Here is a 17,548-nt window from a genome sequence, read left to right as displayed (position 1 = left end):
CTAGTGACATCTGTCACTGTGAACTAGAGGATGCTCAGTTTAGACTACGCTTGAGACTTTGAGGTTTCTTGTGCATCCTAAGGAATTGCTATCACTGCCATCCCCAGGCCACAGAGGACATTCCTCATGACTGCTGTACCTGCCTCTTGTGAGGCACCTGCAGAAGTCTCAGTGTCCATAGCCATCTGCAAGGACTAAGAGTACCCATCCTTGTCAAACTGCTTTAATATTTGGACATGGAGACAGGACAGAGCCATTCAGGCTGCGCAGACAAGATGCTCCCAAGCCACAGTGTAAGGCTGCAGTGCTTCCCTTCTCAGCAGCTGTGTAGATTTGGCCATGGTGCAGTTCAGCTGGCGACATTCTGAGCATGCTAGTGAAGTGCCTATGTGGGGTAGGGAAGAGGGGCAGGGGCACTCCAGCCAACTCAGAGGTTGTTTAGCTCCAACAGGGTTTGATCGAGGACCTGGTGGATGCCTACGTTCTCCTCTTTGGCACTGGCCAGATTCTCTGTGAACACAAGGGAAACCCAGTCATACAGCCATCCATGCCCATAGACATAGTACAAGTATACCCAGGAACAGCCAGACCTACGCACACCACACCAAGCACAGACACTTCAGTACAGCACCAGCAGGGATGAGCGTGAGCCCTGGTGGGCAAGCAGTTTCTACTCCTTTGCTTCTCCACCCTCCCACAGCACTGTGCTGCCTGTGGGCAGCCCCTCCATGCCATGGGTATTGCTGGCCTTGTCCTGTCATCACCACCGGCTACGATGGGCACATGCACAAACTCTCAACCAGTGAAAGAGGAGAGCCAATGCCTGCTGCATGACCCAGGTGTTCTGTGGAGAAGTGAGACAGCAGCCCAGTAAGGTGAGCAGAGTGGACAGCAGAGGGGCAGAGCTAACAAGGCTGCAGGGATCAACTGCTTTGAAATTGGCACGGCTGGAGCGGCAGTGGCTGATTTGAGGTACAGGGGGAGGGTTCGGGAGGTTCCTGTCTCACGGGAACCGAGTGAGAGCGGCTAGTCCCGACAGATCCTGGCAGCTCTCTTGCGAGAGGCTGTAGTGGCATAGGCGTTGCCAGAGTAACAGTGCCCTCGCCCACACCCCTCAGCTGAATAGGGCTCAGGGAGGGCAGCGAAGTGTCACAACCCACTGGTTTTTTATTTGTGTTTATTATATATATATATATTTAAATTATTATTATTATTTATTTTTAAATTATTACGATTCATATCTATATATATTATTCTTATAAACTATTATTTATTTATTTACTTCCAATTTTCATTTATTTGTTTTTATTCTTTTTTGTGCCATGGTCTCTACTAGACAGAGGGCTTGCCTTAGGCTGTGGCGACCCAGACAGAAGGTCTGCCTAGAAGCATGGCTACACAGGTCGCTGGTTGCAAGGAGTGCCAGAGCCTGCTACTGCTGGATGAGGGTGGTAAGCAGTTCTCCTGTGCAAGGTGTGAGCAGGTGGAATATCTGTTTAACATGGTGACTGAACTGAAAGAAGAGGTTGAGAGACTGAGGGCCATCAGGGACTGTGAGCGGGAGATTGACTGGTGGAGTAGCTCCCTAGAGCGCCAGAGAGAAAGGCGCCGGGGAGATCCCCCGCAATTGGTGGTGGACTCCCTGACCTGTCCCCGAAGGGCAGAAGAGGGATACCTGAAGGATTGGGAGGGCTGGCAGAGAGTCCCTGCTCGGTACCATGGGCAATCTCCTCCTCTGCCTCCCCTGTGTCCCCAGATCCCCCTAAGCAATAGATTTGCAGCATTGGATGTTGAAGAGGAGATAAGGGGTGAAGTGCAGGAAGATTCCCACAGAAGGTCACCAATGGCAAGGCAGTCAACTCCATGCATTGAGACTGCTACTACTAAGAAAGAAAGGAAGGTGATCGTAGTGGGTGGCTCCCTTCTAAAGGGAACTGAGGGCCCCATTTGCAGACCAGACCCAAACCGCAGGGAAGTGTGCTGTCTCCCTGGGACCCGGATCAGGGACATTGCTAGAAGACTCCCAAATTTGATACGCCCCACCGACTATTATCCGTTACTCATAGTTCAGGAAGACTGCAATGACATATCACAGAGAAGTCTGCGAACTATGAAAAGAGATTTCAGGGGATTAGGGCGATTAGTTCAAGGGGTGGGAGCACAAGTGTTGTTTGCATCCATACCTCCTGGGGTGGTGAAGGACAGAATGGGCTAGGAAAACACAGGTGATTGAATAATTGGCTGAGAGGTTGGTGTAGAGACAGACACTGGGGTTTTTGACCATGGGGCAGTTTACTAGGCTCCTGGCCTGTTATTTGTTGATGGGATGCACCTATCTCAAAGGGGGAAACGAATCCTAGCACAGAAGCTAGCTGGGCTCATTGAGAGAGCTTTAAACTAGCTGTGACGGGGGAAGGGGATAAAACAGGGCTCACCAGTAAAGAGCCTAAGGGGGCTGTGCTGGAGAAAGGGGTGAGGCAGATATCTCAGCTGAAGTGCATCTATACCAATGCACGCAGCATGGGCAATAAACAAGAACAGCTTGAAGCCATTGTGAGGCAGGCTAACTATGACCTTGTGGCTATTACAGAAACACGGTGGGACCTCTCCCATGACTGGAATACTGGGATTGATGGCTACAAGCTCTTCAGAAGGGATAGACAGGGAAAAAAGTGTGGTGGCATAGCTCTCTATATCAAAGAGTGCTTTGATGTTGAAGAGCTTGAGGTTGGAAATGATAAAGTAGAATCCCTATGGATAAGGATCAGGGGGATAGTCTTTAGGAGTGACATCCTGGTGGGGGTCTGTAATAGACCGCCTAGTCAGGATAAAGAGATAGACGAGGTGTTCTATAAACAGCTTGTAGATGTTGCACGATGGCCAGCACTCTTTCTCATGGGGGACTCCAACTTCCCTGACATATGCTGGAAATATAATACTGTGCAGAGGAAGCAGTCCATGAGATTTCTAGAATGTGTGGATGATTGCTTCCTGACACAGCTGGTGCAAGGGCCTACCAGGGGAGATGCCTTGCTAGACCTACTTTTCACTAACAGGGAAGGACTAGTAGGAGATGTGAAGGTTGGAGATTGTCTTGGCCAGAGTGACCATGAAATGGTGGAGTTTGCTGTTCTTGGTCATGTCAAGAGGGTGACTAGCAAAACTGCTACCTTGGACTTCCGGAGGGCAGACTTTGACCTGTTCAGGGTGCTTGTTGCAAGGGTCCCTTGGGACTTGCTCCTGAGGGGTAAAGGGGTCCAGGAAGCCTGGATGCTCCTCAAGATGGAAATCTTAAAGGCACAGGAGCAGGCTGTCCCAGAGTCCCATAAGTCGAGCTGGAGGAGAAAAAGACCAGAGTGGATGAACCAGGAACTTTTGTTGAGACTCCGAGAGAAAAAGAGAGTCTATGTCCTCTGGAAGATGGGACAGGCTACTTGGGGTGACTACAGAGAACTGGCCAAGATTTGCAGGCAGAAAATTAGAAATGCTAAAGCCCAGCTTGAACTTAGACTGGCTACTGCTGTAAAGGAGAACAGGAAACCCTTTTACAAATATATTAACAGCAAGAGAAAAACTAAGGAAAATTTCTCTCCTTTACTTGATGAGGCAGGGAATGTAACCACAGATGATAAGGAAAAGGCTGAGGTTCTCAATGCCTTCTTCACAGCTGTCTTTAATAGACAGAACAGTTGTCCACAGGGTACTTGCCCTGACCTGGAAGTCCGGGACAGAGCGCATAATGCACCCCCTGTGATCTAAGCAGAGATGGTCAGAGACCTGCTCCTCCATCTGAACTGCCACAAGTCCATGGGACCAGATGGGATCCACCCAAGGGTGCTGAGGGAGCTAGCAGAGGCGATTGCCGAGCCACTTTCTGCCATCTATCAGAATTCCTGGTTAACTGGAGAGGTCCCACAAGATTGAAGGCTTGCTGATGTGACTCCCGTCTACAAGAAAGGCCATAAGGAAGACCCAGGGAACTACAGGCCTGTCAGCCTAACCTCGGTATCAGGGAAAGTTATGGAGCAGATGATCTTGAGGGAAACCACACAGCACATGCATGGCAACAAGGGGATCAGACCCAGCCAGCACGGGTTCACCAGGGGCAGGTCATGCTTGTCCAACCTCATCTCCTTCTATGACTGGGTGACCAGACTGGTAGATGAGGGAAAGGCTGATGATGTAGTCTACCTAGACTTCAGCAAGGCCTTTGACACAGTCTCCCACAGTATTCTCCTGGGGAAACTGGCAGCCCGTGGTGTGGACAGGTTCACTCTTCTCTGGGTGGAAAACTGGCTGGAGGGCTGTGCCCAGTGGGTAGTAGTTAATGGAGTTAAGTCCAGCTAGCATCCTGTTACAAGTGGTGTCCCCCAAGGGTCAGTTTTGGGGCCCACCTTGTTTAATATCTTTATTGATGACCTAGATGAGGGGATTGAGTGTACCCTCAGTCAGTTTGCAGATGACACCAAGTTGGGAGGATGTGTCAAACTGCCTGAGGGTAGCGAGGCCCTTCAGAGGGATTTGGATAGGCTGAACAGCTGGGCTGAGCTCAATGGAATGAGGTTCAATAAGACCAAGTGCTGGGTCCTGCACTTTGGCCACAATAACCCCATGCAATGCTATCGGCTTGGGGCAGAATGGCTTGAAGAATGTAGAGAGGAAAAGGACCTGGGGGTGTTGGTTGATGCTCGGCTCAACATGAGCCGGCAGTGTGCCCAGGTGGCCAAGAAGGCCAACAGCATCCTGGCCTGTATTAGAAATAGTGTAGCCAGCAGGAGCAGGGAGGTGATCATCCCCCTGTACTCAGCTCTGGTACGGCCGCACCTCAAGTACTGTGTTCAGTTTTGGGCCCCTCACTACAAGAAGGACATTGAGGCCCTGGAGCGTGTTCAGAGAAGGGCAACAAAACTGGTGAGGGGTCTGGAGCACAAGTCTTAGGAGGAGCGGCTGAGGGAGCTGGGATTGTTTAGTCTGGAGATAAGGAGGCTCAGAGGAGACCTTATTGCACTCTACCACTTCCTGAAGGGAGGTTGTGGTGAGGAGGGGGTGGGCCTCTTCTCCCTGATAAATAATGACAGGACAAGAGGGAATGGCCACAAGTTGCGCCAGGGAAGATTTAGATTAGACCTGAGGAAACATTTTTTCTCTGAAAGAGTGGTCAGGCACTGGAATGGCCTGCCTAGGGAGGTGGTTGAGGCACCATCCCTAGCACTGTTCAAGAAGCGTTTAGATGAGGTGCTAAGGGATTTTATTTAGTACTTGGGTAGGGATAGTGATAGGAGGATGGTTGGACTAGATGATCTTGTAGGTCCTTTCCAACCTAATGAACCTATGAACCTATAGGGATGAGCTTCTTGCCAGGGCAGCCTCCTCCAGAGCTCACTTGCAGATGGCATATTGCTGAGAGAGAAAGAGATGAGGGCAAGGGCTCTGCCCACCCAACACCCTCCATAGACCCTGCTGCATGGGCATCCTCCCTGCTTTGTTTGGACATCCTGGGGCATGGCAAAAACCTTCATCCCTCTCCCAAAAATATCCCATCAGCTCTGCAGGGACTCCCTGCCCCCCTGAGCAGGGCAGTTATCCCAGGGGCTCACAGGCAGGTGCTTCCAGCCCTAAACAGCCAGGGCCATCCTACAGGGTGACGCTGGAGCTGTCACACTTCAATTGTTAAGTTCAGTAAGGATGACCTGTAGCTCATTAGTGAGAATGCATTTTTTCTCAGCCTCCTGCCAGGAGCGCTCTAGAGAAAACACAGACATCAATGCAGCAGAGAGAAGAAAGACAAGTTAGTGAAAAGGGATAGCGCTACCCACGAGAACCCTCATTTGGTACCCCATGGCTGCCTAGAGAGTAGCATAGACTAGTGGGGACAAGGGGAAGAGGCAGCCAGTCCCAGTGCTCCAGGTCCATCAGTTCTGTGACAGAGTCACAGGACAAAGTAGGATACTGAGTGAGGAGGAAGACTAGGGACCTGCTTAGGGCCAGGAATCACTGCTGAAGGGTAGGGCCAGCTCCTTCTGCAAGGGGCAGTAATGGAGGAGAAATGCCAAGACTGTGGGAGGTTGTTGTGATGTCTAGGAATACAGATGGAGAATGGACTGGACCAGGTCTAGCCCTATTAATTGAGGCCAAAAGAGTCACAGAGGAGGTCTTAGAAAGTGGCACAAGATAAAGAAAGCAGTGTCTGAGAGCAGAGAATGGTGGGGATGTTCCCAGGCACAAAAGGGCTCAGCTGCAGCCATACTGGGGTCCCTGCATCTACCTCCCAACCCCTGGCTGCTGGCACTCGTGAAACAGCAGGAAATGAGAGAGCGTGGAGAACCACAGCCACATGAAGAAAACAGAAGAGAAACAAAAGAAAGAAAATGCTTTATTGAGACCAACTCTGTAACCCAGAAGAATAGAACAGAAAAGAAAATGTAATGAAATACAAACTGAAAAGCAATGTGCAAAGGACAGAGAGAAGGCAAGGAGGGGAGCAGGGGGGTTGGGGGCTGCATGCCTGGGGCTAGGACTCTCCCTTCATCCTGTTCCCCTGCCCAAGGCTCACCAAGCAGCATCAACCAGGGTGGCTGTGCTGCAGGGACACTGGGTTGTCAGTGCTTATGCTGCTGGGGGAAGAAATGCCAGAGCAAAGGATGCCTGGGCACAGCTCCATCCCCTTTGCAACCCACCTACAACCACGTGGCATGTTGGATCCTGGGGGCTGATCCCCTTCCCCCTAAATGTAGTGCCTATATCTCATCTTCTCCTGAAGAGGGGTACTGCAGGAACACCCTGGGCCAGCTCCTGTCAACTGCCAGTCATGGACTAGGAAGAACAGAGAGGGGATATGTTGTATTAGGCATGGCTGGGACATTGGGATGTGACGTGATAGGACCTCCTCTGCTCTGAGACTGATGGGTGACACATGCTTAAGGGATGCAGGACCGGTGATGGGGTGGCGTGCTGCGCACTGAGGGCCACAGGGTCAGGGCTGCAGGTCCCCATGGCAGAAGGGCGTGGAGCTGTGCTGATGACAGGCAAATGCTGCCACCTGCCCAGCTCCTTGTGTGACTGCCCGGGCAGTGCCATGCTCTCCAAATCGTTGGAGGACTCAGACATTGGGTGGCCACAGTACATCACCCATCAATCTCAGAGCAGGGGAGATCCTATCGCATCACATCCCGATGTCCCAGCCACACCTAATACAAAAGGGAATAAGGAATGCAGGAGTGGGGGGCAAGGTGGTGGAAAGACAAAGTGGCTGAGCTGGGAAGACAGGTGGGATGTGGTACTGGTGCCCGGGAGAGGGAGATAGTGAGCAAGGGGATGAGGGTGGTGGGAGCATGCAGCTATGGCATGAAGCACAGACAGCGTGGATGTGGCCTTATTTCCTTACTGGGGACCCCAGTACTCCCACAGCATCCCAGTCTCCTCTTTCCTAGCATCCCTGCCCCAGTTTGCCCATGGGGGTGCTCTGGATTTAGTGTGGCTGAGCCTCCACTAGGGACACATTTCACCCCATTCTCCCTGGGAAAGAGGGACACGGGGTAGCAAAGATGTTTTACCTTCTAAGTCATCAATTGTTTTCTCCAGCTTTGCCACAGACTGCTCAGCAAACTCTGCCCTAGTCTCAGCCTGTGGGAACACAGCGGGAAGGGTGAGTGTGATGGGGATGCTCCTAAATCCATACCACAAACCTGCCCCACCTGCATCTCCTGCAGCTGGATTCCTTGGAGCTGGTAGAAACCTTAATAAGTCTCCAAGACAGGGGGCCAACATTATCTTACTGCTGCCAGTGCATGTCCTGAGAGTAGAACACTGGGCACCAATGAAGAAGCCATCCAAGAACCTTACCTCTTTCAGTTTTTCCCCTAGAAGCTTGATTTCCTCCTCATACTTGTCCTCCTTGGTGGAATACTGCAGGGAGACAGGTGCACCCATGAGTCCTATAGGACACCCTGATGAAGGACCGTGTTGCCCACAACCCCAAACCCAACCCCCAAAGCTCCACCAGGTCCTACCTTGTCAGCCTTGGTTTCAAGAAACTTCAAGTTGTTGGTGACAATTTTCAGCTCTTCTTCTAGGTCACCACATTTACTATGTCCCAAGTGAGAGAGCAGGGCCAGGGAAGGGGTGATAGAGGAAAGAGGGAGGAGTGGAAGGAGTGGGTGCAGGGAAGGAGCAAAGAAGGAGAGAACAAGTTGAGAGAGGAGAGGGGAAAAAACTCAGGGTAGAAGAGGAGCAGAGCTGCTGGGCACACATTCCATCCTTGTGCATTGCCACGCATCACTACTGTGCTCCTGCATCGCTCTGTGGAGGATAGTGGGCACAGAGGAATGTGCCCTGCTCACAGGGATGGAGGGACAGGAAAGGTGAGGGATGTGGCTGAGGCAGCAGTGTAGAGGAGAAGTGGTTTGTGTAGCTTGAGAGACAGTGACAGAGAGAGGGGGGGCTGCTGCATGTCACCCCACACCTCTACCCCAGTACCTCTTCCTCTGAGGCAATGAGGGATTTGAGGCTCTGGTCCATGGTCCGCAGCTCTTCCTCCAGCTGTCTCACTCGGCTAGGGTGGAAAAAGAGGAGCCCCGGGGGCACCAGCAGAGAGCAAAATCAAGGACATGCTGGGGGCCAGCATCCCTCTGAGCTCCACCACCACCTGCCAGATGGCAAGCATCCCAATGGCTGAGAGAGGACATCCCTGTACCCATGCAGACACATGGACATCTCTAGCTCCCACAGACATGGGGAAGGAGTTGTGTGTAAGCCTCACTTGCTACCCACCAGGAACCCTGCTTACTTCTCCGCAACCTCTGCCCTCTCCTCTGAGCACTCCAGCTCTCCCTCAAGGATCACCAGCTTGCGGGCAACCTGTTAGGAACAATCAAAGGCACTCATCAGACCCAGCTTGGGGAGTAGAGGTGTGAGAGGTGGCCCTGGGTGACACCAAGGGCTGAGACTGGGGGAAGGGGGCACATGGGTGCTGGCACAGACCTCATCATATTTGCGGTCAGCCTCTTCTGCTATGTGCTTGGCTTCTTTCAGCTGCATTTCCTGGAGCTCCATCTTCTCCTCATCCTTCATGGCCCTGTTTTCAATGACCTTCATGCCTCTGAGGAAACCCAAAGCTAGAAAATTAGGAAGAATTTCTTCACACAGAGGGTGGTCAGGGATTGGAACAGGCTGCCCAGGGAGGTGGTGGAATCACTGTCCCTGGAGGTATTTAGAAGATGTGTGGATGTGGCACTAAAGGATATGGTTTAGTGATGGGACTCAGTAGGTCAGGTTGATAGGTGGACTTAGTGATCCCAAAGGTCTTTTTCAGACTAAATGACTATGATTCTAAGATTGCAGTGGGTTGAGGTGGCACCTGCATCTCCTACCTGCCCACTCCATCTTCCAGCTCCAGAGGCATGGGACATTGCTTGGGGACACTGGCACCCTGTGCAGTAGGGTCACACCAACGGTACCTCAGGGATGCTCCTGGGCACAATTAAAGCCGCAGAGATGCCTCAGGACTATACCAAGGCTATGTCCCAAAGCAAAGAGATATGGTTATTATCCAGGAGAGGAAAGTAGACTGCAGGCCAGCAACCTTTAGGAAATGCTAGGAAAAATCCCATGACAAAGCCTTTTCTCATTCAGAGATGATGCTCACAAACAGAGACTCCTGTGATGGGACACAAGGCAGTCACAGTGGCAGCCATCACAGCCCTTCTCCTCTCACTCAGGTGCTGTTGCTCAGACTGATCTCTGCTGATTGAGGCAAAAGGCCAGCTGCAAATTGCCAATTGTTCCATGGAACCACTAGGAAGGTGGTGAGATATCCAAGTGCTTGCTGTATCACCCAAGCATCCTTATCTGCATGCCTCCTGCCTGGGAAATGTGCGTGCTGCAAGCAGGTACTTCAGAGGGTGGGCTAATGCACCATGCATGCTCTGCAGCACTTTTCTGAATGAGGTTGTTTCACTCCTGAGAGCCAACCTCAGCTCCTGGATGCAGGAATTCCACCCCCAGGCTGTTGCTCAGCCCTTGAGTGGAAGAGGCAGCTCTGAGACAGAAAACCTGCTCTGAGTACCCTCTGGCTCCAGGTACAGCTTGATATTTGCATAGGCATTGGATAACATCTCTCAGGATTTTATGGGTGCTCTGGAAATTTCAAAAAGTGTGCCAAGAATACTCATAGCAGGGAGGCTCTGTGTTGTGCTCTTTCCCTGCAGGAAAACTGGTACAAACTCCACAGTCAACTCAGGGGATTCCCAAACCCTGCTACAAAACCAAGCGGGCTGCCTGCAATCAATAGTGATCCAGGGCCACTCCCACTGTCCTACCCTCCCAATCACACCTCTCACTCTCATCCGCCACCTTCTCAGCCTCCTCCAGCTTCTGCAGGGCAGTAGCCAGGCGCTCCTGGGCCCAATCCAGCTCCTCCTCCACCAGTTGGATGTGGCGATTCAGAGAAGCCACCTCAGTCTCTGCCTGGGAAGCAGAAACCCCTTGTACCTGCTGCAAATGCTTTATATATGTCTGTGTGACATGCAGTGAACATTTGCATTGGCTAGCTGGAATACCCCTTTGCACCATACAGAAAGTACTCCCAACTTGCATTCCCACCAACACTGTCCCAGTTGGGGCATGCATCCTATCATCCTTCTATAGAAAGGAAGTTTTTCCAACCCATAGTGCTTTGTGTGATGTCAGCTGCTCCCTGCCACACATCTCTGTCCAGAGCTTGGCATGTGCAACCCCCAAATTGCATCCTTGCACCCCTTTCATCTCCAAGGCTGGAGGTGCAATCAATGGGTCAGGTAACCATGGCTTCCCAGAGACAGCATTCAGGGCTTGCAGAGCAATGAGTAAAGGAGGAGGAATGCCCTGTGCAGATTCATTCCTGAAAAGGAAATGGGAATCACTCCTGTTTATGGAGGTGTTGGTGGCAGAATAAGCCAGCCAAGATACCCTCCCCAGCCTCACACCACTGGGTCTTCACACAGTGGAGCCACTTGGAGCCCCCTCAATGCTGCCATACTGATTTACACAGCCCAAATCCAGGGGTAATGGAACAAGTCACCCTCAGCAGGCTGGCTTCTGGCCAAGCCAGAGCCACTGAAGCCAGCAGGACTGGGGCCCCCTGCATTCCCACGCTCCCTACAGCCCCTTGATGTCTGATCCCATTCTCTTTCCATTTGCTAAGGCCTCCCATTCCATCACTGTTGGGAAACGCTGACTAAGCAGCTCCCAGCCCCACTCCCCGCAGGGAAGACTACTGCAAGGGGAGCACCAGGAAGGAAAAACCCCAAAGCACAAAGGGATTGGCAGCAACTGAGTGCACTGAGACAGACCTAGGATGATGCTTCCTGTTTATTCATGGTCTGCAGCAAACACCTAAGCTACAGCAGTAGGAGTACCCAGGGATGTGGGGAAGTTGAAGCAGGGAGCCAGGCAGGGATGTCCCCCCTATCTGCCACCATAGTATCCCACAGCAAGCTAGTGGAAGGGGACAGGCACAGCCTACAAGCAGATGCTCTGCCTCACCCTGTCATGAGCTTTTTTTCCCAGTGAATGACCTCCAAAGTGAGACACAACTGCCTATATGGGCACTTGGGAACATAAGCTCTCCGGCAGTGCCTGGTGACCGGGAAGCCAGATCTGCAGCTGCAGGAAGGGGCCACTTCCTCTGCACACAGACCAGGTGACAACAGTCTGGGTACCACATCCAGCTCTGCCATCCCTGATAACACAAGGATACTGGAAGCATAGGGGAAAAAAAACAAAACAACCACCACCACCAACACAAGCCAAACTAGAAATGAGCTGCAGCCTGGAAATGCTGTCCCATTACTACAGAGTGGAAATTTTCCCCTGTGGCAGTGTGAGAGGATGTCATGACCCTGCAAAGGGGCACACTGGAGAGCAGAAGCTCTGCAGCTGCTCCATCCTGGCCTGAAGAGCTCACTGGAAGCCAGAGAGGAGCTGGTGAAGCCGTGGCAAGCCCAGTCACAGAAGCATCCATAGCAAGGCCCACAGGTGCCTCCTGCTGCACCAAGCAGCAGAGATCCTGCCCAGAGTTCTCTGCCCCACACCAGCACCCACAGGGCTCACAAACCAAGATGCACAGCCCTGCAGCCCGGTGGGGTTCAACCCATGCCCCACAGCTCCCTCTACTGGGAGAAACGAGGACAGGAGACAGGGCTGTCTCCTCCCTGAAGACCGAGTGGAAGATGTCGATGCTGGAACGTGCCATAGGGCAGACAGGGAGAGGCCAACACCCACGGGGCTGAGCAGCAGTACACTCCCCGGTGTCCAACCCAAAAGGACTGCCCCAGCAGTGGAGGTCCTAGGGGATCCCCCCCAGAAGCCGTACCCACTCCCACACCCACCATCCAGCATCAAACTCCCACTGCATGCGCTCAGCATGCTCCTTTTCCTCACTGGCCATCTGCTGCAGGCTCTGGATCTTCTTCTTGACAGCGTCAGTGGAACTGATGCCAGCCATGGCCACGCAGACAGCAGAGAACGCAGAGAGGCCGTGCTGCCAAGCCCTATTTGGGATCTGCCTGGCTCAGGCAGTGGCCACTCCTATCTTACCTCCATCCCTTCCTGCTGCTGCTCCTCCTCCTCTTCTTGGTGTGCCCCTCCCCCCCCCCCCCGGAGGGACAGATGGAGATAGGGTGCTATGCTACCACCCTGGGCAGAATACATTACCACAACACCCCCCTCCAGGGTGCACGGTCCCACCCCTACATAGGGTGCAGGGCTATCCCACATAGGGCACATAGTCACTACAGGTAGGGCACAGGGTGCCCCCCAGCATAGGAGACAGCTCACCCCACAAAGTAGGGCACACACTGTCCTCCAGGAGGGCTGCATGCTCCCCCACAAAGCTCCAGCAGGCAGATAGAAAGATCTCAAGGAATCTATTCTCTTGTGGGAAAACAGGTATGAAAAGGCTGGGATTGCCCTGTGTGCCTCTTCAGGCATGGTATTGGTGTACCCATGGATGCTCCCCAGAACCCCTACACCCCTGCTGCAGAGCCAGAGGTGCACAGAATTTTGCCCCACAGGCGAATCAATGAGGAATGGGCAGAGCTCCCTCCTAAGCATCCCTGGGATATCTAGGCTGATGCCAGGGTCACAGCCCCTGGCCATCTGCTTTCCTGACCAAGGACCCGTCCCCACAGAGACTCCCAGGTGTTGATGTCTCACAGGACAGGCCAGTCCTGGCTCTGTGTCCCAGCCACAGAATATTTGTCAGGAGGGCAAAGCACAGCAGCACTCAATCTTCCCTTAAGGAGACCTGACAGCTCTAAGGCAGCCCCAGCCATGCTTCACACTCACCTCCAGGGATACCAATTCCTGAGAGCTCCAGGGCCACTCTGGAGGGGCCAGCACCAGGCCATGCCATTCAAGAGGCCCCACAACCCCATGCCCCCAGACATCCAGGTGACAGCAGCATGCAGCTTCAGGCTTGGCCCCATTCCCAGTCCCATATTTGGGCACAGAGCACCTCATGGGACATGGGGCAGAAAGGGAGATCCTAACAGGGGCAGACATCCCAGTCCTGCAGCAGCCAGGCTGAGTGCCTTCTGCTCTGACCCCATTCAGGAATGCAGTCACTTCTTAGCAGTACTCCTTTCCCTCCCACCAGCTAAGGGAATCACCAAATAAGAGCAAAGTCTCAGCTTGGGAGAGTACCAGGGCAGGATTGCAGATGAAGCCTACAGGATTGTGGCCTGGGATCCACGGAGCCCACATTTCTCCATGCTCTGTGGGTAGCTGGAGACAGGCTAGTGGCTGGGGAGAACATGGGGCTGAAGAGGCCAAACCCTGCTCCAACCACTGCGCCAGGTTTGTGAGCTGTCCTCACAGGCTGTCTTTCCTGGGGACAAGGAGGCAGAGGCCTCACAGAGCTGGTAGGATGGAACCATCAGTTCCATGGAGTGGCCAATTAAAGGCTCTGCCCTGCTCTTCCTTGCTTAGCACTGGCAGCACATTCAGGACCGTAGCAGAGACCTAGTGGCTTCAGCTCTTGTGCACAACACAGCCTGTCCCTGCACACGCACAGCTCCCCAACGCTGCAAGACAATTCTTCCACCATGGCCCCACTCTAGACCCTTCCTTTAAGGGGACAGGGTAACTCCCCATCACCATGTCTGCTGGGACAGAGCTCTCCTCATCCACAGCCTTTTCCTGCAGCTATGGACTACTCTTGGTCCCACTGAGCACTCTGTTCTCAAACCCTGTGCCTGAGTGATCTTGCACTGAGCTCATCCCATCCCACAGATCCAATCAAATCAGTATGGACCCCAGTATGCAGCACAGCCTCTCTCCCATAAGGATAAAGCCCTTTTTGGAGTAACTCCAATGTTTTAACAAATTGGTTTTGCACCTAACTTTGGGCAGGCCTGAAGGATGCCTGAGCCAGAGCCTTTTACAGGACTGTGGGGTAAATAACTCCCAAGGATGGTACTTCACAAAAAAAATAGTATAGATGATAGTATATTTTGAGTAGTTCTATATAGATAGGATACAAATAATACAAAAGATAGGATGGCTCACCTTCAGGATGACAAGGCTCGCAGGGGACTCCACATGGGAGGGATCTCCAAGAAGAGATCCTTCCCTGGTGGTGGTCAGCCCTTAAATGGGGTTTGGGAGAGGTGGAGCCAGGCTCCACCCCTTCCAATCACACAGGATTATCACCTCCACCTGTGGCCCCATGGCTTGGTGCTCACCTCAGGTGACCAATCAGTGGTTCAGGCTGTGATTCAGCAGTTCCCATACAAGGACCAACTTCTAAAAACTCCTAGAAGACACAATCTGGCACTGGAAGACACTAGCATTTGCTGGGGTTCAGGCCACCAGCAAGCCAGCCTTGCTGCCCAGAGTTTGGAGGCAAGATGGACAGACAAAAGCTGGAAACACCCCCTCCTTGTGCCAGGTGCTGCTTTAGGTACAGGCACCTCCTCTGCTCCTTTTGCAAACATAGTGGATGTTACAAAACCCCAGCAGAGCCCTGTGTGGCTGGCACTGGTGGAACTGGGGACGCTGGGGTGGGGGGTCTTAGGCTCTACCTCCACTTTCCCTGTGTCTACTTCTCTGCTGCTGGCAGCTCCTGTGCACTCACGGAGGCTGGAGATCCCTGCAGGGTGGTATGAGGGAGCCCAGTCACTCTTTGAGAGTTCTGAGCCACCCCAGGGACTTCGCTGCTGCTGTTCACCCTTATCTACTCTCCCCGTCCTTGGCAGCCACTTTGAAGATTCAATGCATCTCCCCCACTTAGCTCCATAAACCAGCTGAGATTGAGCTTTTTGTTTTCAATCCTAAAAAGCCTGGCTGCACCCCTGCTGAGTGCACTCCCCTTTACCTTCTCTTCCAGTTTCCAGAGTCGGTTTTCATCCAAGAAGAATTGGTTATCAAAATGAGCATTTCCTTATAGCATATCAAATGACCTGCAGTACCATGCAGGGTATTACAACCAGCTTCCAAGAGGCTATGAGCTGCACACAGTTGTTCTACCCTTCATCCCATCCAGGTGCAAGCTAATTTCAACACCTTCCTAACATCTCCCTAAGGGGGTTTATTTCCCAGGAGAAATAGAAGTCATGGCCCCAAATAAAACTCTTCCTGACCTTCCCCTTTCCCAGGGTACAGAGTGGAACGTTGGACCCTAAAAGGATTGTCCCACATACACTTCCAGCATCCTTTGCAACTAGTGCTCAGCAGCAGGCCATGGGCAAGAGCTTTTCCCGTTTCTTTTTCCCCCCTCCTTTCTTTTCTGACACATTTTAGCCTCTGCCACAGTTTTCCCCTACAAGTATACTGGTGGTGCACACTAGGGTACTGGTGATGCATCTGGGGGATACTTGTCCTTGTAAGTCTTGGGGCTCTGAGGCTAAATTGTGCCCCCACACCCCAGGAACCTGCATGGGACCCCTGCAGGACAAGTTGTCTGGTGTGGTATTCGAGTGGCAGGAATGGATCCTGACAACAATCCCACTGAAGCTGACCATATAAGGCTCCCCTCTTTTTTTGCCCCACCCAGGGTCTGGTGCCTGTGCAGGGGAGGGTTTACCTACTTACATCTGTGGCTTTCTTCTCTGCTTGCTCCAGCTTCTCCTGGGCCTCCTTGACCAACTCAGAATACTTCTCCACCTCATCCTCTGCACCCTTCAGCTTCTTCTTCAAACCCTGCTGATCCTCCTCCAACTGGGGAAAGAAAAGAGCATGGGGGTCAGGGGCAGTGTATAGTTAGCCTCTCTGGGGCACCCACCCAGCAGAGGACAGCCATCCTTGTCCCAGGGATAGGGAGGTGGCACTGGAGTGTCCCACTGAGGCACAGCATGTTTGGAGACACTGAGGTTGGCAGTCAGGGACAACACACTGAAGCATTGGTCTCCAGGGCTGGTCATCCCTAGACTAGGAGTCCCCAAAATTGGACATCCAGCTGGACGAGGTCCCTGGGGCAAAATACCTTTAGAGCAGGGGTCCCCAACAATATTTTCGGGGGGGAGGCGGCGGCTATGGGATACCCACCTGCTTGCAGTGATCTTCTGCCTGCTTCTTGTCAGCCTCTGCCTGCTCAGCGCGGTCGATGGCGTTCTCTTTGTCCAGTTTGAGCATCTGCATCTTCTTCTTGATGGCCTCCATGGTGGCAGAAGAGGTGGAGACAAAGAATGGAGCGCTGGGGGCGGCGGCAGCACCGGCACTGCGCCCCCCACCCCGCCGCGCTGCCTAAGAGCCGGGGAGGGGCCTCGTTGGGAGGGGGCCGCCCCAGTACCTCCCCTGCCGCTTGGCAGTACCTTTTAAGGACAGACTTCGCCACTGGCCGCGGCATCGAGCAGGATGGGGTGGGACCACACCCAGCACCGGGAGGGGGCACAGGGAAAAGGGACGCACTAGTAGTATCGAGCGAGAGACACCACAGGTCACTGCAATGGGGCCACCCCAAGGGGACTGTTTAAGGGATATGCTGGTGGCACCGGGCTAGAGGAGACACCATGCAGCTGCCTCTGTGCTGTTACTGCACCCTAAGGACACCACTCGCTGACATCCTCAATGTCTATAACCTGCCTCTGGCCACAGATCTGTCCCTCCACTAGAGGGCACCACACGGCTGGTACATCCCATGCCTTGTCACTGTGTTCTGGGGGACCCTACATGCTGGTTTGGGGAAACCTGAGGGGCTGGGGACACACATAGGCTGCCACAAGCAGTCCTGGAGATGCTCACAGACCTTGATGGCACTCAGGGATGTCCACAAGCTGTGACTGCACCTAGGAACACCCCAAAAGCCAGCACAGCACCTTGGGGTATGGAGAGGCTCCATGGATTACAAATGCAGCATAGGACACCCAAGAACCATCACAATACTGCTATGTCCCAGGGTCCTAGGGGCAGTTTGTGCCTCTAATGTCCCCAGCAGGACACCATGCTCCCAGCACCACAGCCTCTCCATGAAGCCCCATGCCCTAGAGGGCCCAAGGACCTAGAGCACAGGGGGACCTGTCCAAACCTGGTAGCACTTCCTGCACACCCCTCTTCCCACCCAAACACCTCACCC

At 53.1% G+C, this 17,548-nt stretch overlaps 1 protein-coding gene across 2 annotated transcripts; it reads right to left on the bottom strand.

Annotated features, from left to right (window-relative positions):
* Positions 1 to 427: 427 nt before the first annotated feature.
* LOC136044063 (tropomyosin beta chain-like) lies at positions 428 to 16,635 on the bottom strand. 2 transcript variants are annotated; one of them, XM_065729127.1, is made up of 9 exons: positions 16,522 to 16,635; positions 16,069 to 16,194; positions 10,331 to 10,464; positions 8,980 to 9,097; positions 8,786 to 8,856; positions 8,476 to 8,551; positions 7,843 to 7,905; positions 7,554 to 7,623; positions 428 to 510 (listed from the first exon to the last, which is right to left on the bottom strand). In XM_065729127.1, exons 1-9 carry the CDS (start codon positions 16,633 to 16,635, stop codon positions 428 to 430), a joined length of 855 nt encoding a protein of 284 aa, XP_065585199.1. The 2 variants fall into 2 exon arrangements, with proteins under 2 accessions (XP_065585199.1, XP_065585200.1); XM_065729128.1 differs by lacking the exon at positions 8,476 to 8,551 and adding an exon at positions 8,010 to 8,085.
* Positions 16,636 to 17,548: the final 913 nt, after the last annotated feature.

Source organism: Cyrtonyx montezumae, unplaced genomic scaffold (genome assembly GCF_038088225.1).
Source record: "Cyrtonyx montezumae isolate F1298 unplaced genomic scaffold, pur_monq_1.0 scaffold_101, whole genome shotgun sequence".
NCBI classification, from domain to species: Eukaryota; Metazoa; Chordata; class Aves; order Galliformes; family Odontophoridae; genus Cyrtonyx; species Cyrtonyx montezumae.
This window is presented reverse-complemented; position numbering and strand designations above follow the sequence as displayed.